The sequence below is a fragment of the Agelaius tricolor genome, unplaced genomic scaffold, assembly GCF_023055355.1.
Source record: "Agelaius tricolor isolate 1412-34295 unplaced genomic scaffold, bAgeTri1.0.p SCAF_1, whole genome shotgun sequence".
Taxonomy (NCBI): Eukaryota; Metazoa; Chordata; class Aves; order Passeriformes; family Icteridae; genus Agelaius; species Agelaius tricolor.
This window is the reverse complement of record NW_027269261.1, coordinates 53,263,843-53,287,588: the sequence shown is the minus strand read 5'-3', so window position 1 is coordinate 53,287,588 and position 23,746 is coordinate 53,263,843. Positions and strand designations below refer to the sequence as shown.

The window sequence follows — 23,746 nt, the reverse complement described above, 5'->3', positions numbered from 1 at the left end:
CCACTCACACGCTATTTATTTATTTTCAACAGTCTGCTTACACATAAAATGTCCTGGAGCTAAAAGCAACCAGCTGGGCGGGTTACTAGCCGCGCTCCTGGGCGAGGTGCCAGAGCTCCTTCCCTTTCCCTACGAAGGGGAAGCCTTCGTTCTTATTTATTTAATAACGGGAAAAGAAGGAGCCCCGAGCCCCGGGGAAGGTGGGAGGCACGGCGGAGCCTCTCGCCCGCCGGGGGCCGCCGAGCCGGGCAGTGCAGCGCCGGGAGCGGCCGCGCCTCCCGTTCCGCTGAGCTCCGAAGGACCGGGGCACCGCTCCGCCCGCCCCGGGACCGCGGGCACCGCTCCGCCCGCCCCGGGACCGCGGCTCCCCCGCCGCCACCAGGGACCCCCGGCGGGAGCCCCCCGCCCCGCCGCCCCCGGTACTCACCGCCGGCCGGCTCGGGCAGCGTGGAGACCGAGGTCTGGCCCATGGCTCGGCCGGGAGGCGCTCACGCCGCCCGCGGGGCGCGCAGCCTCCGCCGCGGCTGCTCCCGAGGGCACATCCCGGTGCTGGCCGGGCCCGCGCTCCCCGCCGGCTGGCGGGGGGCGGCTGCTCCGGCTGCGGGCCGGCGGCTGCCGCCTGTCATCCCGCCGAGCTGCCCGCCTGCCACCGCCGCGGCCCCGGCCCTCGCCCCCGCCCCGCTCCGCCCCGGCACCGCCCCGGCCCCGCCCGGCCCGGCCCGGCCCGGGGGCTGAGCGCCGCTCCCGCCCCGGCCCCGCGCGGAGCAGCGCCGCGATCGCAGGGGTCTTTAATACAAACAAACAAACCAAAACAAACAAAAAACCCCCAAAAATCCAAAAAAATCAAAGGCAGAAAACCCTCCTTTAGCTACACGGAGTTTCCCCTTTGGCCACACGGAGTTTGGGAAGGACGGTGCGCTACCGGCGGGGCTTCCCGCGCTGCTGGCGTCCCGGTCCCTGCCTCCCCCCGCCCTGCTCCAAAGCCTTAGTCCAGACACGGAGTTATTCCCACCCCTTCTCATCCCCTCTGAAGGTACAGGGGAAACTTGAGACAGCCTCAGGGAGCGATCCCATCGCCCCGCTGGAGGTTCTTTGCTGTTGGAAGCAGTATTCAGGCTGCGCTGCCGCCGCGAGTGGAAAAGCAGCGCCCGGGCAGGGCATGGCATCCTGACCAGGCTCGTTTGGCTGTGGCTGAGCGCTGGAAAAGTGCCCGACGCTCGCCACACACAGAGGTGCATAATCGGAGACACGACTACTTTTAGTTTTGGGAGAAAGAAGATAGCCAAGGACAGCGGTATCCAGACAGCACTCTGCCGTAACAGGTGACAAGAAGGGACAGAATGAATGGCATAAACTTATGAGGAAGATGGGGGAAAACAGACATTGTGCATCTAGCTCTAGGGCAAAACGAACAAATTATTAATTTGTCTTCCTTAAAGCCTAAGCATCATCCAAGCAGTGATATAACTTAATGCTAGAGCAAACAAGTAACTGTTACCAAAAATAAAATAAAATAAAAAATAAAAGCCCCCAAAAACTTGAGCACCTAATAGCTATTACTCTGCAGCATCTAGAAATAAGCAGAGATTCATATACATCACAGGAGGACACTTAAGGCTCACCTAAAGAACATCTATTAGCAAGACATGATGAAATTACAATTTCCTAGTGGTCTGGAAATCCTAGAGGAAAATCCTAGAGGGATTGAAGTGATGTCTGGCTAGCTGATCTTTGCCTGTGTTGGCACTGTGGTGGTGTTTCAAGGATGGAGAAGTGTGTTTGTTAGTGTGGGGCCTATACCAAGGACACAAAAGGAGCTCAAGAAGTTGCTGCTGCCTGTGTGGTAGGCAGAAGAACTGTGATTGTCAGCTAATACATGGAGAACACAACTAATGCTAGTCTTGTTTTTTTATAGAAAATAGGTCCTGGTAAACAGCTCTTTTATTTCCTCATTTTATATGATTATGCATTAAATTGCCAGAGGCTTGAGTGTAATAGACTTCTGCTAGGTAGTTGATTTAGTAAGAGAAAAAAAGTGAGTACAGCACAAAATTAATAAAGCACAAACAGATGAAGAGCTAAATGAAATGTAGACCAATTGTCCAAGCAGCACTAGCATTTAATGAAGATGTTGGTGAGCTGCAGGAAGTCTCTTCAGAGTTTTTATCAGGAATCTAGAGAAGTATTTTTCAAACAGCTTTAAAAAGACTAAATAAATCACCACAGGCAGCAATTTTAGACAGTAAATATTAACGGAGTGATAATAAGAACAAGGCAGTCACAGAGTTATCTGGATTATTCAACAAACTCAGGTCTTTCAAACAAGTTTTAATAGGGTCAAAATGAGAAAAAAGTCAGACTTGGAGGATGGAACAACCCAACCTACGTGGCCAAGAAATGTATCTTTGAAATTCACTCCATACAGGAGCTTGGAGAAATTCGACATGAGCTCCTAGTGAGCCAGTGCTGGTGGAAAAGGGATTGCTATGTACATACAACTGTGCAAGTAGAAAAGGGTAGGTAGAAATCCCATTGCCTTGTTATGCTTTTTTATCAGACAAAAGGTGCTGTCCCATACCCAGTGTTGTTGTCTCTCCCTTAAAAAGATGCTGTGTGGTGTGAGAGAGCTGGAAAGAGATCCACAAGATAAGATGGAAATTGCAGAAAGCGGTCTCCAACAAAAGGTGTGGAAAAAGCCAATGCACTTGGGAAACACGGACATGTTGCATTTTAACTCAAGAGTGCCCTTGCAAGAAAAGAACAGCATTGCAACACTCCTGGATGTTGAAGCACTGAAGGAAGGACTCTTTGTCTGACACCCCCAGATCAAGGTTCCATACAAAGCACAGTGTTGAGGACAACCAAGTGGGGCTTATGCAGAGAACCAGGCTGAATTCTGCAGTGGGAGCCAAAGGCAAGGGAGATCTCCCTTTGCCCACCCAAGGAAAGGATTCCAGAAGGGTGGCTTGTTGTATTAGATGACTTCTGTCACTAATTTCTCAGGATTTTTTTTGCATGCAATTTGGCACATTCATTTTTCTTACCTTGAAAAGTTATTTTTAAAGGATTTGTTTTGAGAAACTCGAGTTACCTCTTTGGAGTCACTTGTAAACAGGAACATAAAAGTTTTCCTGTCTGCCTCTGGTGAATCTCATTAATTTTATCAAAGGAAATTGTGTTCCCCTCCTGCGTAAAAGCCCAGTTTACAATGCAAAAGTGTATACCATCTGTCTGCAAGGCTTCACGTGACGTAAAAAAGTCCTCAAAGTCAATTTGTGAGCTAAAGAAATGAAATTTAGTTACCACATCCTTCATGTAACTGAAGTAGTTGCCAATTTCTTTTGGTTTAGTTGTTGTGTTTGTTTCTGTTTTTTTCTTCCTAAGTTAACTGATGGTGACAACTTTCTTTTCTGTGAATGGTAAGGGAAACTGGGCTGTTGAAAGATATATTACATTTCTCATATGCAGGGCTATATTTATGTAATTGCCTCCATACAGAAAGATTCTGGCATCCTACTGACATTCACATGTGAGCATCCACACAAAATACACACATTTAATATTTGCTTGTCTGTAGACTTTAATTCTGCAGTATGATACAGGTGTTCTCATCTGTGCATTAGGTTTCTTGCCATGTTGATAGCTGGCATGTAGAACAGTTGACAGTTTAAGGATATAACAAATTATTCTAGCAGAGATTTAAGATTACAATTATGTAGATAAAATACACTTTTATTTGGTATACTTGTTTTTTAGGGTGTAGATGATCCTACAATATCTTAAGCTGTATATTCCACTTTGCACCTAAACATCTAAGAGGGTAAGACACTCAAACAGACTTCTAAGCATTTTGTAGTATCTTAGTCTTCTGGGGTTTCTGGAAATCCACAATTGCAGGCAAAGCAAATACAGGCAGGGGAAGATTAAAAAGAGAATTTCAGGATTAAAATTTCCATGATCATTTTAGCCAAGGCTAGTCTTGTATACTGTAGTGTGTCTTCTATCTGGTGGTGAAGCAGTAGCTCAGCTGATGGGTAGAAGAGGTGCCAGTAAGTCATGCCAGACTATTCTGACACAGCAGCATCAATGGGGCTCCTGGAACCCATGTCCCAGGGAGATTTGAGAATCCAATGTGAGTAATAATGTCTGATTGCTTCATGCTACACACACAGAACTCTCCTCTTCTTGCACAAAGTTACTGCGTTGATACTGTGGAGAGTACTCTTAAAGAGACACTCTGCTGACCCTCAAGAAGGGAAATATTCCACCAAAAGGGAAAAAATTAGCTTCTTCCTAAATTTCAGAAGTGTTTGTAAAACTAGAATGTCTCACTTGTTGAAATGGCTGGCATGAGATCTCTTCATGGAAGATGATGTAAAACTTCCAAATTTTTCCAAAGTCAGAGTGAGATAATACACACAATGATCTATCTCACATATGAAAGATTAAATGCCTTCCCCTCAATAAAACATCAAAGACAGGTCTATTTCAGTGTTTACTATACTGGGATGATGGATGGCAATAGATGACTTAGAGCATGTTGTTGCCTGGTCTTTACAGTTCTGTAGGCTCATGTTAAGAGGCATTTTAGAAAGGTGAAATTGGAAATTGTATTTCTATTCTCTCAGTTACCAAGATTAATTTATGGCCCTAAATATAACAGAAGCTATGAGGAGGATCTATCACATTTAATCCCAGGGTTTGTAATGCAGGACTGGCAAATGTAACAGGAAAAGACTATTTTCCAGGTGCTTATTAGGAAAAACCAAGAAGATGGCACTGAGTCTAGAGCAGAAATGATCCAAACAGGTCATTTCTTATGTGTTCCACCCACTTGCAACTCCTGCAGAACTGCTGGAGATGATCAGCCCGGTCTCTGGCAGGCTGCAGAGCTGAATGATACAACAAACAAGGCAAAGGTCATGGCATGGAGCAAACACGAGCAAGAAGCTGGGTCACTTTTATAGCCATGGTCACAATAAGCTTTGTAACAATGACATTGAATTTGTACCTGTCTGTAGAGAACCTGCAGGTATTAGGGGAAGAGTTTGGGGAGAGTACCTCCACAGTCTCTTTGCTTGAGACTGAAATATCAGCTATGATGGAGCAAAAAGCTAGTTCTGTTTTCTGTGAAACTGAATCCAGTTCTTAAACAGGCACCATCAAAACAAAGTCACAGGCCATAATCATGGATTATAACAGAGACTTTTTCAATAACCCCAGAATGTTCTCTTATTTGAAAATACTTAAAAATATATTTTTGTGTCCTTTTTTTACTTTTAATGGCTCAGCAATGCTGTGCCTTCACCAGTGTCACCCACTATTTTCAGTGCCCAAGTGTAAGGAAAAAAAACCAACTTGAAATCTTCCTTAAAAAAGAGGCTGCTGTTTTTGTGAGTGATCATCACCAGTCTTCCTGCCACAAAAATCCCCATTGCATTCTGTCTACACAGGAGAATGGAAGGCGACTATACAGAGCTGAGAGGAGCTTCTGTAGTTCAGTCTCCAAATTTGGAAGGTAAGGGTTCAGAACTTTAGATCACAGGAGTTAATATGCAAATATGGGTTATTCTGATCAAAACGTACAGCAAAAGTGTTTTGGATGAGATTTGCTTGTTCACATTAAGATTGCATGGATAGCTAGGCTGTCATCGATGGAGGATCTGAGGGGCTCAGACTTGTTTAGTATTCAGATGATCTCAACTCCTGTTTCAATGCCTGTTCTTATTTATCCATACTAGATCTTTGTCATCAGAGGCAGGAAAAACAGCACAGCTGGGCAAACCCATTCCTGGTGATTTGGCGCAGATGGGTTTTCTTTCTGCTCACAAATTATCTCCAAATAGGTTCTGCACCTGCAAACCTGTTTGCTACTCTAAATTATTCACCATAGCGGTTTGCAAGCCAGTTTTGAACACAGGGAAGCAGGTGAACAATTCATGACAACAGGAGTTCAATAATTTATCACCCAGGCTGTGTGCTAGGTGCCCTCAGCCGTGGGCATCTCTTTGTGCTCTCTGACTCAGGGGTTTTACCTGTGCCTGGAGGAAACTTGCATAAAAAACACATCAGTATGGTTTTAAATGGTTAGTAATGAATGTTTATGGATCTACTTGTGTGGTTTTATCATCTGATATGTGGCTTTCTTGTGTTGTAACCTTTAACTTAACGTTGCTCTTTCCCATATTAAGTAGCTGCTTAGCAAGTTTTTCTAGGAATGATTTCTACAGACTTGAAGAATGCAAGTACATTTAAAAATCTCCATTGTCATTTTAATAACAGATTGCAGTTTCTGTGGTACTGTACACACTGGACTTTTAAAGTAATTTACATACTGTGTGTGGCTGAAAGGCAGAAAATAGAAAGAAAATGATCCCAACATAAATATTTAGTGAGTTGTGAAGAGCAGATCTGCTCCTCTCCTGTGGATATTCCTCAGCTTCAGAAACTGCCCTACACCCCCACTGTGCTTTCTTCCTACATTTCCATTTCTACATGCTTCATTCCCAGCCAGTTCTGTCCCACAAAATCTTTCAAAGGTGTTTTCTTTCCCTAATGTTCTTTAAAGGCAAATTCTAAAACTTTAAAATCCCTCTGAGATTTTAGACCTTTCCCTCCATCCCACACTTGTTGCTAATGTTTGTTTACTTTGCTTGTGATGATCTGGAGCCAGTTCCCTTGCTTCACTTCATTAAGCCTGGTCTATGCAGGAACCTTCATTTTCTCACAGAAAATGAGGTTTCTCAGGGTATTTCACCAATTGTTTGGAGTACTATTATGTTCACATCTATTGTTTTAAAAATTATCAGCTGCCTAAAGACTTCTGATATAAGTAGTGGAAGTAGTGTCATTCACTACTTCCAATCAATTCTCCAAATCAGCAGATTTTTGAGAACTACTTGTGTAATATTATGAAAGTGAAAAAATTAGAGATTAATCAGACCCATCTGACACAAGTGTTAGAGCTTTTAAATTTGAATTTACTGAAAAATAATATAAGAAATGTGTGCTCTTCAGGATAAGAATCTTGCCTCCTTTAAGAAGGGCTAAGTAGTGTTCCCTTGATGCTGGAAAGAGCTACCTTCTGTCTTTATTTAAAGCATCAAGGGAAGCTGGCATACTGGATCACATGATGTCCATAAGCCCAGATCAGATATTCCTGAAAAACAGATGAAGAACCCCCCAGTAGGTGACATGACATATTTCCCAAAGTCTGTAAGGTCACACCTGAATACTTAATAATGTAAACGCCACAGTCCTGGTTTAAATTTTAAACCTTGAATTTTCAAAAACTCTTCCACATATTTTTGACTGTTAGTTGCAAGAACTCTTGATATTAATGTATTTCATGCACGATAATTTCCTTTGTGCCTCATTCTGGCTCCTGGATCCCAGCATCTCCTGTTGTGTGGCAGCGCTGTGACAGCATAGGACAGAATTTCTTTTCCAGGGAGAAAATAACCATCAGACATTTTCTAATCAACAGTGTGTTTGTCACCAGATTTCAATTTTGTCCAGGGTTCCAGATTTATGATGAAAGACAAAAAAGGACTACATTAGGAATTATAAATAGCATCCTGCCTGTCCTAGTTCAAGCCACTGGGGAAGAAGAAAGCAGTGGTGTAACAATGGCACATTGGAGTGTAGAGTTCCTCAACAGTCGGGTTTCTGCCAGGTTTTCACAGGCTTTAGCTGCTGCTAGAGTTTGTATCAGGAGCTACCATAAACAGAATGAACAGGCCCCTTTACTGATACAAGCTGGCATGTCCCCAGTTGAGAAAATGAAGTAGGGCAGCTAAAAGCAGCTGGAGGCCTATTCTTTCTCCAGGTCACCACCTCTCCTCCACCTCTTCTCTCAAGGCCTGTTGCACCTTTCACTGTGTTCACCATAGCAGTGGCATGGTACTGGAGGTCCCTAATTCATCATTCAAGGAAAGGCTCCTACCAGCTGGACCAACTCCCCTTGGCCATTTTGCATTTTTTCTCTCTCCCCTCTGGGTATAGCAGCAGCCTCTGGCTGCCTTCTGGCTGCTGCTGCTGCAGCACAGCCCAGCTATCCAGGAGAATTCCTGTGCTCTCCAGCCTGCCCAGCTGAGAGAGAGAGAAGCAGCCATGACACTGATTCAGCTGCACTAACCATTTTCCTTAGAAAAACACAGCTCTCTGCTCTTCAGGGCACGTGTGGTGGTTGCTGGCTGTGGTTTTTCCTCTGTGTTTCCAAGCTCCTTAATGAATCACTGCTTTTTGGCACTGAAGCAAAATAAACACATCATTTTGGATGTCTTTGCCAAATGTATGTACACTTGGAGCAGGTTTTGAATGATAGAAAGCAAAAGGTTTAATGAAATGTGCAGGCTGCGTAGTTAAAGTTTCAAAAGAGCCAGAAAATATGAAACTGAGGGTCACAACAGTATCATCAGTCCCAAATTGTTCAGGTCTTGTGGATTTTCTGGAACACATGGAGGGGACTTACTAGTAATGTATCCACTAGAACTCTCAATGGGAGAAAACAGTAATAGAAAGCAGCACAGGGGTGCAGGATCACTCATCAGCATGATGGTTAGATGCCTGCCTCTTTCCTTTCCATTTCCTTTCCCCTTTCCATTTTTCTTTTCTTCTTTTTAACTGATTCAGTGTAACTACACATAGCACAGCAGAGTTTTGCACTGATGCTTCCTAGCCTATGTGAAGGGGAAAAGACATCCAACAAAAAATTTGGCAGGCATACTGAATGAAGTTTCTCATTTGCTGAAGCCAGTCGTGTGTACATACCTTGTCCTGCACTTTGGCCCTTTTGAACTGCATCAGCCTGCCCATGATTTCAACAACATTCATTTGCTCTTGCTGACTTGAGTGAGAATTGAGAAAAAGTTTCAAAACTGTTTGGCACCAGTGTTCTTCTAGTTCCTCTCCATTCAATTAGATTTTAGAATGAATGCAAATGTATTGCTGGACTATAATTAGCTCTGAAGGACAGAAGTCCACTGGGGACTGGTTCTTTTCTTTTTAAATGGCCAGCTGTAAAGACACTACCTTGAACAATATTCTGAATGTCAGCAAAGTTTCAAACCTGGAGCCATGCCTGATTAACTGCCAAATCAGAATCATCTCTGCCTTTGGCAAATCAAAGTCCTTCCCTGTGAAGCTGGTTTACTACAGAAATATCTGGACCAAAATGCAAGTTTCAGCCTTCAGTTTCCCTTCCCTGTATGTTTCTACTACTGTGAAAACGTGGATTTTTTTTTATCCTACTGGGAAAATGCATTTTTTCCACTCTCCCATGACTCAAAAACATCTGAAAGATTCTCTCTCCAAGCTGAAGAAAAAGAAGAGGGAAAAACTTCACCTTTTGGCAAAGATACAGATGGAAATTTTTGACTCAAAAGAGGATTTTCAAAATAAAATAAAAGAAGCATGTGAAAACAAGGGGTTATAGTGGAAACTATTTTCATAGCCAGCTCTAAAGTAAGCACTGCTGTTCCAGAGACACATGGTACTGATGCAAACATTGGTTCGAAGCCAAAACCCCATGCATGCGAGTGGAATCCGGAAACACTACAATATTAAATACACCTCAAAATATATGTCAGACATCTCCCCATGTCTGTTCCACTTATTCTTCACAGCAAGACAGCATGCACTTAATTCATCAGTGGCTGCAGAGCAGCAGAATAAAGAGCTGGTGGTGGACATTCTTTCCTGCACCACACTCGCCGAACAGTCTTCTGGAAGACTTTGGGCTTATTATTCCCATTTTGCAAATATTGAGCCAATATCCACTTTCCATCTGCAGCACTTACACAGCACCTATTATTATAGCATGTGAGCAACTCTTGCTGGTTCTAGGGAAGTGTTATTATCCCCAAGGTACCATTTCCATGTTTCATTTGGGGTGATGGCAGGAGTGAGTGTGCTACAAAAGGTGTGAGGGCATTCCGCTCAGCTGCACTCCTCATTGGCAGACTCTTTCTCCCATCTTTTGTCTGCTTCTTTCAGATGCTATAAAGCAGTTCTTCTTGCCCTGGACAGTTTTCTATCATGGAAAATCCCCTTTGTCTGCTCTGGTGAGACCCCACCTGGATTACTGTGACTCACTCAACAAAGGGAAGACATGGACCTGTTTGAACAAGTCCAGAGGAGGGCCATGTAGATAATTAGAGGAATGGAGACCCCTCGTATGAATACAGGCTGGGAGAGCTGGGGTTATTCAACCAGGAAAAGAGAAAGTTCAGGGACACCTTATAGCACCTTCCAGTACATTAAAGGGGGCCTACAAGAGAGCTGAGAGGGACTTTTCACAAGAGAATGTGGAGATGGGACAAGGCTTGAATCTGAAAGGTAGTAGGTTTTGATTCCATATTGGGAAAAAATCCTTCACTGTAAGGGTGGTGAGACACTGGAACAGTAGCCTGGAGAGCTGGTACATGTCCCATCCCTGGAAATTTTTAAGGCTGGACAGGGCTCTGTGCAACCTGATCTAGCTGAAGATGGCCCTGCTCATTGCAGGGGTGTTGGACTAAATTGCCTTTCAGAGATCCTTTCCAGTCCAACCCATTCCATGGTTATTTTTGCACCTACCACAATTACAGCTGTGGTGCTTGGTCTACATCTTTGCTGATCTGTAAGAAAGCCCACAACCAGCTACAAGTGTCCAAAACAAAGGTGTAAAATGAATCTCCTGCTTTAGTGCAGACTGTCTGTCAGATTCACATTCTCTGAACAGAGAGAAACAATTCTCTCTCTCAGGTTTTTTTCTGGAGAAGCAGAGAAAAGAATGATCAGAACAATTCTTATCTCATTTGCTGCTCCTGTGTTTATGCACAAGTGGAATGCATTATGGAAGACTGTTTACCTGAAGGGATTTGGTAATTGGATTCTGGTGTGAGTGTTTTGTTTTCTTGACCAAGCGCTGCAAGGTGTGTCCTGATGGTTGGTCAGGAGACAGTCACGAGATTTGGTTCAGTTGAGTTCTTGTTCAGTTTCAGTTTAGATGTAGTGTAATAAAGTGCAATATAGTATAGAATAATATAGTATAATAAAGTAATTAATTAGCCTTCTAATTAATTACTTTATTATACTATATTATATTATATATTATACTATATTATATACTTCTTCTTCATATCATGGAGTCCTGCTCATTATTCTTCCCACTTGTTGGACAAAATTGTACTGATAACTGTCTTTCCTGCAGATTTGAGTCTTTTGCTCTCAGTTCTTGCCTCTCAATGAAATGCAAACACTAATTGATATTTTTTCCCAGGAGTAGGGCTGGTGGAGCATCCCCCTTTTCCACTTGTATTCCCCAGAGGTTTAACAGGGAAGTGATGTCCCCTCCCTGCTGGCTCTGTCATGGTCTGGATGGCTGCAGAGGCACACCAGCACTAGCAGAGCACAGACTGGGGCTGCTTCTTCTCTGCCTGTCTGGCCCCAGCTCTCCACAGGGCTCTTCATAGACAGGATCCACAGGGTTCACAAAGAGCAGCCAGAGGCAAGCAGGTGGGGCTGGCAAAGCTCCCAGGCTGCTCTGCCAGGGATTCATGGCACCTCTGGAATGGGAATGTGTTCTGTGGGCGTTGGCCTTAGTGGCCTGGCCCTGTACTTTGAGCAGCAATGTCAGAAAGGTGTGACTGGTTCAAGGATACCATCAGATCCAATTTCATGCTAACATGCACACTATGCACCTCTCTTCCCTCCCAAGCACTTGTTTGGGGTTTTGTTTTGAACCTTCAGAATCAGCCACTTTCATTCTCCTAACTGGAGGTAGCTGTCTTTGTAGTAGGTTTTACACACCACTTGTTTCTAAAGCCATCCTTGATGGTGGGGAACATTTCATCCCTTTTTAACTTCTGTATGAGCAAGTGTGCATGGCTGTGCATAGGGAGGGCTAAAAAGGGTTGGGTTTTGCACCCTTGCCAGTGTGCTGTAGCAGAATTCTGATCTGGTAACCTGCTAGCATCTCCCTGCTGAGGGCTGCTTTCAACAGGGCAGAAAGCCTGGTGAGCTTTGCCTCCAGCTCCTCCTGTATGCGTGGCATTTGGTCTTTTTATGGTGATTGTATAAATCAAGTATCAATCTGTGACTCTCATTTTGATATTTAAATCCTTGTGTGTCATTCATTGACTTGCTTGTGGCCAGAGGAAACAGCATGCTTTAACCACGCTGCTCCTGGGGGTCTTTTTTGATCTGATTTACTTTGGGTTCATTCAGTTGCAAATCCACACATAAGGAAACTAAAACAATTGTATCAAATAAGCCAGGAGTGGTTCTTGGGAAAAGTGCTTTTACCAAGACTAAACATCAATATTACACATTTTTTCTCACTACTTTTTAATACAGCAGATTATTAATGCAGCACTTTTAGTCAGTTCAAATGAAAAAATTTCATTAAATTTAAATTCAGAAACATTAGAGCCAGATGGGCTGCAGGGGCAAAAAATGCAGAGACTTTTTAAAGCTAATGTAAATTTACTATTATTGTTTTCAGCTACAATCCAATTAAATTGGGCTGACAGAAGAAATGCTCAGGAAGATAGCTTCTCTGTGAGGAAAATCTATTTAAAAAATAGTACATCAGATGTTTTCATGGTGCTGTGGCTCACTGAATTACATTCCAGTATAGACACAGCAAAGCTGATGTGGGAGAGCCAGAAATAAGACCTTTACTGGTATGTCACCTACTGGGAGAAAAAGGACTTAATTTCAGTTTTTGCAAGTATTTAGGTGTAGAAAACATTAACCCAAGAAGACCCCTTGTGAAAGGAAGAAAATGCACATTTCTGAAAACAGGACCTACTTGGGGAGCTCTTGTGGCCTCTTCCACAGTCCCTGGTAGCACTGTGAACCAGGCAGCAATGCCAAACTCCATCTAAGACCTCATGTGGGTGCAAGGCACAGCCCCATGCCATGCAGAAATGCCTTCATGTGCACTGCAGATAGCTTGTACTGGGCTCTCTGGATGGAAGACAAATGCCTTTGGTTGTGGGGTATGACCCACAAAATCCAGCTTGGCATTATTTTCTGTAAAGTCACTTGGAGAACTGTGCTAGCTGGTGATAAAAGAAAAGGTATCCTACATAAGACACCCACAATCACTCCATTTCTCTTTTTAAACAGTTACCCTTTCCAGAATACCTGAGACATTTAATTGTATGTTAGCTGTGTGGCACAGTAAATAGTTGTTCCCCCCAAAATCAGTAAGCAAGATTCTGTATAGTCTCGTGTTGCAGTGTGATGTAATAGCCTGTTTCAGCTATCCCAGTTCCTCCCCCAGGTGTGCCAATACCCTCTCCCTTCCCCTCCCCTTGCCTCCTGCTGAGAGCTGTCCATCAATCTTGGCATTCCAGCAAGGGCACCGTGTGATTGGCAAAGTTCTAAAGATGCCTCTCAGCCCTGGGGACATTGGGCATCCAGGTGTCATTTGGCCCCTGAGACTTCCCCCCCCTTACCTGGTTGATGGGATCCCTACCCCTTCCCTCCCCCTTCTCCCCGGGCTTAAAAGACCCAGCAACCACGCGGTTCTGGTTCTTCGTTCTGTTGGAGCTGTTGCTGCATTCAGAGGCCTGTGTGCCAGGAATAAAGCTCTGGATTGAAACCCTCTGGCAGAATCCATCTCCTTTTCCCTTCACCATCGCCTAAAGCCTTTCCACCAGAGGTAAACCTGAGTTCCTGCTTGCCTGGACTTGTCCCAAGTGCCCAGCTGCAGCATCCAGCCAGCCAAAGGTGTCTCTGAGGTGAAACACCACAGCTGCCGCCTCTGGTCAAGCAGCAAGGGCCAGACGAGCCCAGGCATGTCCCACCCGGTAATATTGGGATCTAATTCCAATGGTCTCACCTACATAGGTGATGGAGCAGGACAAGAGGCACTCCAAAGCATTCTCAAGCACAGATCTCACTCAAATTACTAAAATACAACACAAGATGTCTTTAGGGTTTTCCCATGAACTGCACAGTAATTATGAACCACAACCTTGACTCACACATGGTGATAAAACCCAGTGCCTGTAAATCTGTGAATGTAGCTGGCAGTCATAAAGTAAATTATGCAGAGCTTAGGTCAATGGTCCCTTCTGTGTTTATTCCTCTTACTTAATGGTCCATTGCTGGAGACAGACTAAGAACTTTCAGAATGTTTTACAATGTTTTTATGCGACCAAGAAGGGTGCCCTGTGCTTTCCATCCCCATTATCCTGACATGTTGAACGTAAATCAGAGTGCAGTATGCAGATTAACATTTGAGGAAAGCAAAGAGCAGCTTTTAGGTTTTTAAATAATGTATACAGAGTAAAAACTTCTTCCTTTCTAGAGTAGCCCTTAAGAGAGATCACCTTTTGGTTAAGGGACAAAATAGGGCCACCTTCATTTTGTGCAATTGAATTTCACAAAAGCTCAATGTCCCAGTCTGGGGATCCAGGCAGACGTCCATTCAATTCAAGACAAAGTGTGGTTAAAATAACATTACATTGTCAGGGGTCAGATCCTTGCAGCTCAAGCTAATAAAAGTGAATTTTTTTAAAGGTACAGAGACTTAACCCTTGTTCAGCACTCAGTACAAACTCCTGGCCTCACAAGGCAGGTTGTGTTTAAGTAAAATATTTCATTACGTGAATGTATTTACAATTATGCATATATCCATGTATAGATATGTGAAATGAATGCAAGTCAGTTGCATGTGCTCACAGGTAAAAAACTGCAAATTTTCCTGTGTGGCCAGCATCACTGAAAACCTTCTCAGTGCCTAGACATTTGTGTTAAACTATCCCATTAATCCTACAAAATTTTTAGAAGTCTGAATAGGAGTTCCAGCAGCAAGACTCCCTGCAGTTCAAATTTATGAACTGTAAGTATAGAAAGGAAGACATATTAAAGACGTCTATTTACCATTCTAATAGAAAAAAAAAAGAAATCTGCATTTTAAGGTATTTCATTATTAAACTAGTAAATTAAACACTTTAATAAAACTAGTAGTGTTATTAAACTAGTATGGTGCTAGTAACCTATTCAAATCTGGCATTTCCTTATGATATGATAAATATTAGGTGTTTTAGAAATAATTTGGCCCATCAAATCAACTAATATGAGACAACTAGATCCACAATTCATGCAAGGCATTTTTTGTTTGTATAACTTGTCTAGCAACATTGGTTAACTGATGGACCATAACATCTTAGTAAGAAAAATCCATACATTTTCTGAAGTTTTTTTAGGCTTGTGTGTTAATTTTTACACTGAACATAATTTGTCTGACTGCAAATTGTTCCAAACAACAAAACATTACGTTGCTCTCAGGTTATTGCTTGCTAGAAGCTGACTCAGTTTAAAGGACAAAAGACAACCCAGAATATGGGGGAGGGTGACCTTCTCCATGGGCAGAACATTTCCGTGCACACATCAGGACCCTGCTGCCAGCAGCCTGGTGCTGAGCTGCCAAACGCAGTCACCATTCTGCTCCTCTTTGCTGCTGTTTCACTCAGGTCCCTACGACGTATTTCACTGTCAATAAGTTTTATACCTAATATGCTACAAATTTGCTGGTTCAGTAAAGACCTCTAATGCTCAAGCACATGTGCAATGCAGCAGCCACATAGGAGCTCTGGGACTCCTTGTGTTTCCCTGGCAAGGCGCTCAATCAGCATTTGTAGCCTCAAATACCATGCAAGGCCCAGGCCGTGTATTTTTCACACACACAGGAAAACCCTTTCCCCCCATTATAATTGCAATCAAGCCTTTATGAAAGCTTTACTACCTACACCAGGCTATGCATTTTCAGAGAAGAGATGTATCAATATAACTGACAAGTGATAAAATAGCAGAAAAGGAAACAAACATTGTGTGTCCTTAAATATAAAGTCCATTTCTTCCAGGAAGCTTCCAAGTTTCAAGAGTTACAGCAAAGTTCCATGTGCTCCATTTTATCCAATTCTCTTTCTTGTGCATTTTTATCGACCCTTAGAAAGCTGGCATGTTTTACCACATTAGAATCCAATGTAAGAAACCTGAACACATGCTCATGCTTCACTGCTCAGCGGTTATTAGAATAATCTGCAGGAAGCACCACAATAGGGCATTGTTTGTGAATGTAAGCAAAAGGTTACAAGGAAAGGCTGCACCCAGAGCTGACTCCTTGACTCCCATCCCCTTTGCTGTAAAGAATGCACCTGCTGTGTGTGGTGGCTGTCTCCATCACAGTCAGTCTCTTCTGCCTCCCAGGAAAGTAGAAGGTACAGCAAGAGCACATTTATCCTGAAAACACAGAGTAGCTGGACCAGAGTGCTCAGTGAGAGGTGACCAGCTATGGCATAAAGCAAACCTCAGGCTCCTCCTCACTGCAATATTTGAGTACCCCACAGTGTCCAGCAAACAGATCTGCAACAGGCATAATATAGACATAGCTTTGTGAGAAATTATTTCCTTTAACTGAAATTTGCTTTGATCTCTCAGCTCCACAGTCCTCAACCCCCTCCTTCATTGCTGCCCAGCCACACAGGCACCAGAATGACTGTACACTGGAGCTTTCCTCCCTGGCAGCTAAACATCCCCCTGGGAGTGCCACCCCAGCAATGCCCTGCTAGCACTCACACTGGTGGAGAAATAGTGCCCAGTCCCTTTTGAAGAGCCCCAGAGAGTCCTGAAGACTCTGCTTGTTGAGGAGCCTTTTCAAGTGACCTGGGGTGGTCCAAAGAAGGCATGTTTGGGGAAAAAGCTTCTCCTCTCTTCTAGGATCTCCATTCCTAAGAGATGAGCTTAGATATCACAGTGCTGGGTAGTGAGGCTGTCTGTCATCTGTGTTACAGGAACTCTATTTCCAGCCTAAATCCCACACAATGCCAGCATTTAGATGGAAAGACTCTTTCTGTCCACCCATGCAATAGCTTGGGCAGGACACAGGACAGTTTAGGGGGTGGTTCTTGACTCAATATTGTTTTCTGCTTGAAGGGATTAATTCCTGCTTCTCTGACTTTCCAGTGACAGAAATAACCTGATCTTTTTGCTGGTATGGTACCAGTATTTCAGGACTTTTATCCTACCAGCTGGGATTAGGGGGAAATACTGGTCATGTTTCTGCATGGAGAATAAAGTACTGTTAGCATAGTGGCATAGGGCTAGGCTCTTGTTTCTAGTTCTCCTTCCAAAACAAAACCTCAAAAAAACCAACAAAACAGCAAACAAAAAACCCAAACCAAACAAACCAAAACAAAAAGAAACCCAACAAAACAACAACGACAACAAAACTTCTGCATTTTAAGTAGGTGCAGAGAAGGGCAGATGAAGGCCCTGATCAGCAGGCTCTATTATCATATACATAGTCTATTTAAGGCAAAATGAGCTGCTTGTTATTTTAGGCACTGTGCAGTTTGCAGACACTGCCTGTGTGCTCCAACAACAGCGTTCACCCTCACCACAATCCACCCTGCTGCTTCCAGCTCTTTTGTCTCTGAAGGCCTCTTCTCCCTGTGGTGTAGGATTCTTAGTTGCCACACAAAGAATGACATCAAAAACTCAGGATTTAAATGATTTGATTAAAAAAATATTTAAGAAAACAACCTCTCTCTGGAGTACTCAGGAGAAAGCCACAGCCCCTGCACAAAGCAATGAAATTGACTGGAAAGTGTTGTCTTGCAGTTTGAAGAGCAGCACCAGTGACCTAGAAGTCAGGTTTAGCCAGTGAAACCTTCCTGCAAATTGTAACACCCAGGCAGTGTTTAACCATGGTTTCTATGCAGCTGTGTGAGAGTTCCAGCTACATTGCCAGGCTGACAGCAACACTGAGAAGCAGGGAGGATGCATGATTTCAGAGCTGCTGAGATAATGCCAGAATCTGCCCCTCCATTGGTGTGAGTGGATATAAAGGACTGAATTGGTTCTGCCTCACCCCCACCTGCCCCTCTTGTGAGCAGTTACCCCTTGAAATGAACATGAGTGAATGCTTTGTACAGGATCTCTGGCTCAGGCTGGCTCTGGGGTGATGAGAAAGAATTAAACTTCTTGCATTTAGCTACCTGTGCACTGAAAAGCAGTACAATGGGCATCATTTCAGCAAGCTTTTCTGGTGCTGGGAAGGCAGGACAGCCCAGGCTCGTGTGTGCCAGCGATGCCGTTCTGTTGTGTCCGACAGGTGGCAATTAAGGCAGAAGCAGCAAGATCCAGGGGAAACAACTTTATTAAAACTGGAAGGAGAAATTCTGAGTGTTGATTAGGAAGCACCCTGCTGGAGGCTTTCTAACACCTGGGACCCCTCATTTCCAGCCTTCTTAGCAGTCTATCTGATGTAAGTTGTGCAGTATTGTTTTTTACTTGTGCTACTTACTAGTCACCTTCCTTTTTCTAATTTGAAATAGAATCAGCATCAGCAATGACCACTATTTTAATCTTATATAGATACACACAGACATGTTAAAGTAGACATTTATTGTTGTTGCCAACAATATACCTCTACAGAGAGATCTTTGTGATATTTGTTCATAAATGGGAACTAAGAGATCCGAATTAGTATTGTCCAGTAAGAAGTCATGGAACAATGTGTAGGATTATTACAGTTAGAAAGCTGCAAAGGGATTTTAGGGCTAGGTGCAAAGGAGATTCAGAATTTAAAAAATTTCTTTCACAGTAGCTCAGATTGCATTGTTGCAAGACTTCCTGACCCTCCTCAGATTTTTGTGTTTCAAGGAAGACATGGGACACCAAAGATTACTTAGTATCCCAGAAGCAGTCACTCCAGTGCTCCAACTAGAGCAAGACAGCACCTTTCAGTGCTGCAAATACATGTGAGAAGTGTCTCAGCTCTCTGAGACAGGGCTCATCAGCTGCACATGTGCCTCCAGCATAATGTTATTATGCAAGTATTTTTGCAAATCACTGCCTCTCAACATTGAGCCTCCCAATATGTAACTATGATCTAATTAGTCTTGTCCCTGATTATATGGCCTTTCCTTTGTCCATACTGAATGCATTCTTTTCTTACCTAAACATAATTTTGTATTTTCTTGCTAGTCAGTGCCAGTAGCACCATACAGCTCTGATGCAAAGGACCAGCTCTTGCTGGATACCTCCTGAATCACACCTGATGAGGGAAAACAATTTCCAAAATGCACTTGTATTTTGAAACCTGGCATTTGGGTACAGAAGAACCCCTTTGATACATAGTGTATAAGTTTTGCATCATTTTAGGTTCTACAAATCAGAACTAAGGCAAGCATCTTCTCATGCAGCAAGATAGATGTATGAAATATTTCCCTCAAACTTGTTTTTCCTCCAACCCATGTTAATTGAAATTATTTGTATTCAATCTCTTAATTCTTTCTGGCTCAGTCTCTGTATCATCTGTTTCACATTTTTGCCTGGGACTGATGTCAAGCTCACTAGCTAATGCTTATGAGTCTACCTCATTTACTCTCCTTAAAAATTGTTGCAAGGCAAATTTATAATAATTTCTTCAAGAGCATGCAGTTCTCTCACAAGGAAGACCAAGGGAATACATTGTCAACCTTACCTGGTTAACTTTAGAATGTTCCTGAGCCCAGGCAACTCGTTGGCTTCCCAGACCACAAACAGAAGGCCAGAAAGCTGTGCCAGCTCCATCTCTGGGCTACAAAGTGAATGTCAGCTCTGTGCCTTTGTGTAGCCAGCTGTTGGCAGCTCTTTTGCATCACTCTCCCTACTCACCACTATTACAGACTGACACATATTGCAGCAGGCTGGGAGCTCCCTGCCTCCCTGCCATACTTGCACCCCTCCTACACACACAGGAAAGAGGCACCCAGCCCAGCATTCCATCTCTGAGAGCCTCCAAGCACTGCAAACTCTCTACAGGGTCCAGGCAGGGGCTTCACCCATGCAAGTCAGTCCTGCACATGCTGAGGAGTGCATTGGTGTGCTTGGGAATCATCTTTGTTCCTTTGTGTTTGCAATGTCTCTTGACCTGCATAGAGCACGTGATGCAGCCATCCATAAATATCATGAGAACACAGCTTGTTCTATAAATGAACACATAATGGAATTTGATTTAGTACCGTGAAATAGGAGGAAAATATTGGGAGCAAAGTGGAAATGTTCATATGCTTAAGAATGGTAAATGTCTTGGACTAGTCACCTTTGACAGAGCAAAAGCTGAAATAGGTTAGGGGCTGCTTCTCAGCTATGGGAAGTCCTTTCATACCTGTGTAAAGAATCTCCAGTTTCTCACATTTGGGTCGAGACAATGTGACCAGGGAGTTGGCAAGCAGGCAAATCATGGGGCATGTGAAAATTTTCTTTGCTTTTTCCCTTAGCTGAGAAGAAGCCAAGTTTGATACAGGTAAGTGTTGTCTTACAATTTTGTTTCTGTTCCTAGAAACCAAGCTAATATCTCCCCTACTCCCCGCTCCAAATATTATGAGACAGCCAGTGGGTGATCCCCGTTGGCAGCAATCTAAATCAGCAATGCATACACTGAACTGACTCAGAAGACTCAGAAAAACCCTGGATTTGAGCACAGCAACCTACTTTCATGGCATCAGTTGCAGAACTGGAGCTCTGGTGCACAGTGCAGAGCAAGATAAAGGGAAGTACAGAACATAAGCACTCCAAATTCCTCTGCAAAGCCACGGGAAAGCTTCATGGTTGCCAAGCTACTAATATCTTCAAAATACTTTTTTTCCTTTTTTATTCTGCCTGTAATACACTATGACTGTGAAAATGGGGAGAAGGAAAAAAAGATTTTAAAAATTAAAATAAAATAAAAGAAAATAATAAAATAAAAACCTCAATCATTCACAGATTCACACAGAGCATGCAGACCAGCATGAGAATGTGAAAGTGAAGGGGACCACAGTAGCTATGGGGACCAATCCAACACAGTAGCAGGCAATAGGTTCTTTGCTGTGAGATCACCACTTTTGCATCCTGTGGGCTCTTGGGTGCTTTCCTGAGAAGCTGTAAGAGGCAAAGGTGTAAAAGACTGGTGTGGTGTGCCAGAAGCAGAGAAAAGGAAAGCCTGAGGTTACACAACTCCATCCACCCTGTGCTGAGAAGTTTATTTGTGGTGCTTTTTCAGGCAAGCACTTATCAGCTGTCCTGGTGGCAACCCCCTTCTCCATTAGCAGTCTGATCAAATGCATGAGGTTGCACTTATTGCCCTGGGGGAAAAGCTTAAAGGCAGAGCAGAGGAAAAGGAGATCATGGCAAGAGGCAATAATGACACTAAAGTGTAGTTAAATGCTGATCTGGGAAGGATTTTGACTCCTGCCTTCACCTTGCTTACCCTGAGAGTGCTCCTTTGAAATGGATGCAAACCCTATCTGCACCTGAAAGACGTACACAAACTCTACACACTGTTAGAGCCGTCTGCTCTACCAGGGGGAAAAAACTGAATTTGCCTTCAGAATTTAAAATTTTGATTAAAAAAAACCCCAAAGAAGTCTAGCTTTGGTTGCAAGCAGTGATGAGGGAACTTAGGGCGATCTTGTCCCCAAATTTGCAAGCCATTCCACAAAGCAGCTAACAGCATTTCTGTCACAACAGGCAATGGGACTCTAGGGAGAAGCAGACTTCAAGGCTCCACTGATGCACACACAGCATTACTAGTGCAGTGGAGAAACACCACCCTCAGAAAAGTGTTTTTAAACCATAGCTGCACAAACTGCCCCCTTGGCTTAAGCGGCATATCACTGGCTTCTTCACCTGCAGTGCAGAGTAAAGCAGGAGGCAGGCCACCATCTGAGAGAGGAAGGGGACCCCACAATCATCCTTCTTATTCCTCCCTGGCAGAAGATAACATCCTGGGAAATAGCACTGGCTCTACTCTTTCTCCTCCAGCAGCTCAAAATAAGACTCTAATTGTGCTGAGCAGTACCTCTACTTTGCCAGTTTTGTATCTTCCTGCTCTTCTTTGCACTCAGGCTTCCTGAGACACAATATAAGAGAATCTATGCAATACTTAGAGAACTTGAGGGTTTGCAAACATGACAGAAACTTGTGTGAGAATGAAGAGCTTTGTGTAGAGTTACTGCATCTCCTCTAGTGCTTGAGTTAAAGAATTGTCTTGGGGTGACAACACCCACAGCTAAAACAAGGAAAATTGATAGTTATTACATTATTTTGGGGACAATATAATAATATAATGCACTGCTCGTCACTCTCAGATGTTGCAAAGTAAATCGTTCATCTTCAGGGACCTCAAAATCTTGCTCAAGACTTTATCACATTTACTTTTGCCCTAGAACCTCCCACATGTAGGTTAAAAAAAAAGTATTTTTTCCCCACTATCTAGACTATCTAACCTCAAGAACTGCCAAGATACCCTCACATGTCACTGTGTAACCTTCCCCAGCATCTAAATTAGACAGGTAATTCATCAGGGGGAATAGCACCTCCAAAACCATGGGCAGGGGTAGGTTCTGAGGCCTGTCTGCATCAGTTAACAGCACAGTGGTGAAAGATCCTCCACTAGAACTAGAGCTAGAACAGCTGAGTCCTGAGTGGGCTGCTGTGCAGGTATAAGACCCTGCATCCCACCTCACCCCAGCTGGATCACCAGTTGGGGTCCAGCCCCCAGTTCTGATATGGCTGTGCTCTTTAGGGGCTCAGTTTAACGTCTGCTGGCACCACACCACACCAACGTGCTCAGAGCTGCCTCAAGGACTTCCTGTCACCCAGAGCAGACATGGCCTTTGCAGGGTACCAAAGGAGAGAACAAACAAACAAAACACCCCATTGCTGAGTTTTGCAGAAACACTGAGAAAAGCAAACTCTACCATGGCTTCCCATTTCCCTTTTAACCCCAAAGCCATGTTGTTCCTAAATTCTGTGGTGCTTTATGCCTCTTGAAGCCACTCATGCCAAAGTAAACAGCTACTTCAACCTCTCGTGGGCGCCTTAAGCGGTTTTGTAGGAAATGCATGTTTGTGCTTTACAGAAGGCACATAATACATTACAATCACTGTGCTAAGTGACACAAACTGGGGGATTTGAAAGTTACGTTTGGCAACCTGCCCTTACTGTGCTCTAATTATTCCTTAATATCCCAATTTAAGGGCAGCATATTGGCCCCATTTATAAATTGTCTGGCTTTTATGAGTTTGTGTCACAGAATTAATGTTGAACAGTTTTCAGATTCTTTATTGAAAACTGCTGATTGTGTATTGCCTGACAAAGCAAAATGTCTCCATTAGAATAATGATTTATTGTAAATATGGCGGTATTAGGGCTGACTATGCTGGGTATTAAAAATGCATGGAAAAAAAACATTGTAAAAAGTGTTATGTGAGCTGTCATAATTTGTCAGTTTAATATCTTTGTCATTTGCATTTCTTTTTAAAACGCCAAGAGCAATTAAATCTTATCTCACCGGTAGAAGTTGACAAATTTCACTTGAAATTAAACCAGAATAATGTGTCATGTTAGTTATTTTAATAATATTAAACAATAAAAACAGAAACAGAAAAGAGAAGAAAAAGGAGACATACAACAACTGCAGCTACAAAAAAAGCAGCTAAAATATATAGCCTGTTTTTGTGATAAAATCACAGTCATGAACTCCATAGGCTTCTTCCATCAACAAACCATTTTCCCTGACAGTAGGGCTATAACAAAGTCGTGCTGAACTATGATTTAAATGTCAATAAACAGCTCCCAGCAGCACAAATTTTATGCCTGAGATCGCCATATTTTCAGTTCATCTCTCCACATGGTTACCAGGCAAGCCTCCATAATGAAATACCCCTTGTTTTTTGGACTGACCCAAGTCCCAGTGAGAAAGACAGAAGGGATT

The 23,746-nt window shown here is 43.3% G+C and overlaps 1 protein-coding gene across 4 annotated transcripts in view; it reads right to left on the bottom strand.

Annotated features, from left to right (window-relative positions):
• The window catches only part of PHACTR2 (phosphatase and actin regulator 2), a 131,956-nt gene that overhangs the window by 73,066 nt on the left and 35,144 nt on the right, over window positions 1-23,746 (bottom strand). Inside the window, exon 1 of one of the 4 annotated variants that reach the window (XM_071434365.1) lies at window positions 428-677. The exons of the other annotated variants lie outside the window; for them this stretch is intronic. Within the exon in view, the coding sequence (XP_071290466.1) occupies window positions 428-470 (43 nt within the window). The 5' untranslated portion in view covers window positions 471-677. Of the gene's footprint in view, window positions 1-427; window positions 678-23,746 lie in introns of those variants that run through there. 4 annotated transcript variants of the gene reach the window in all.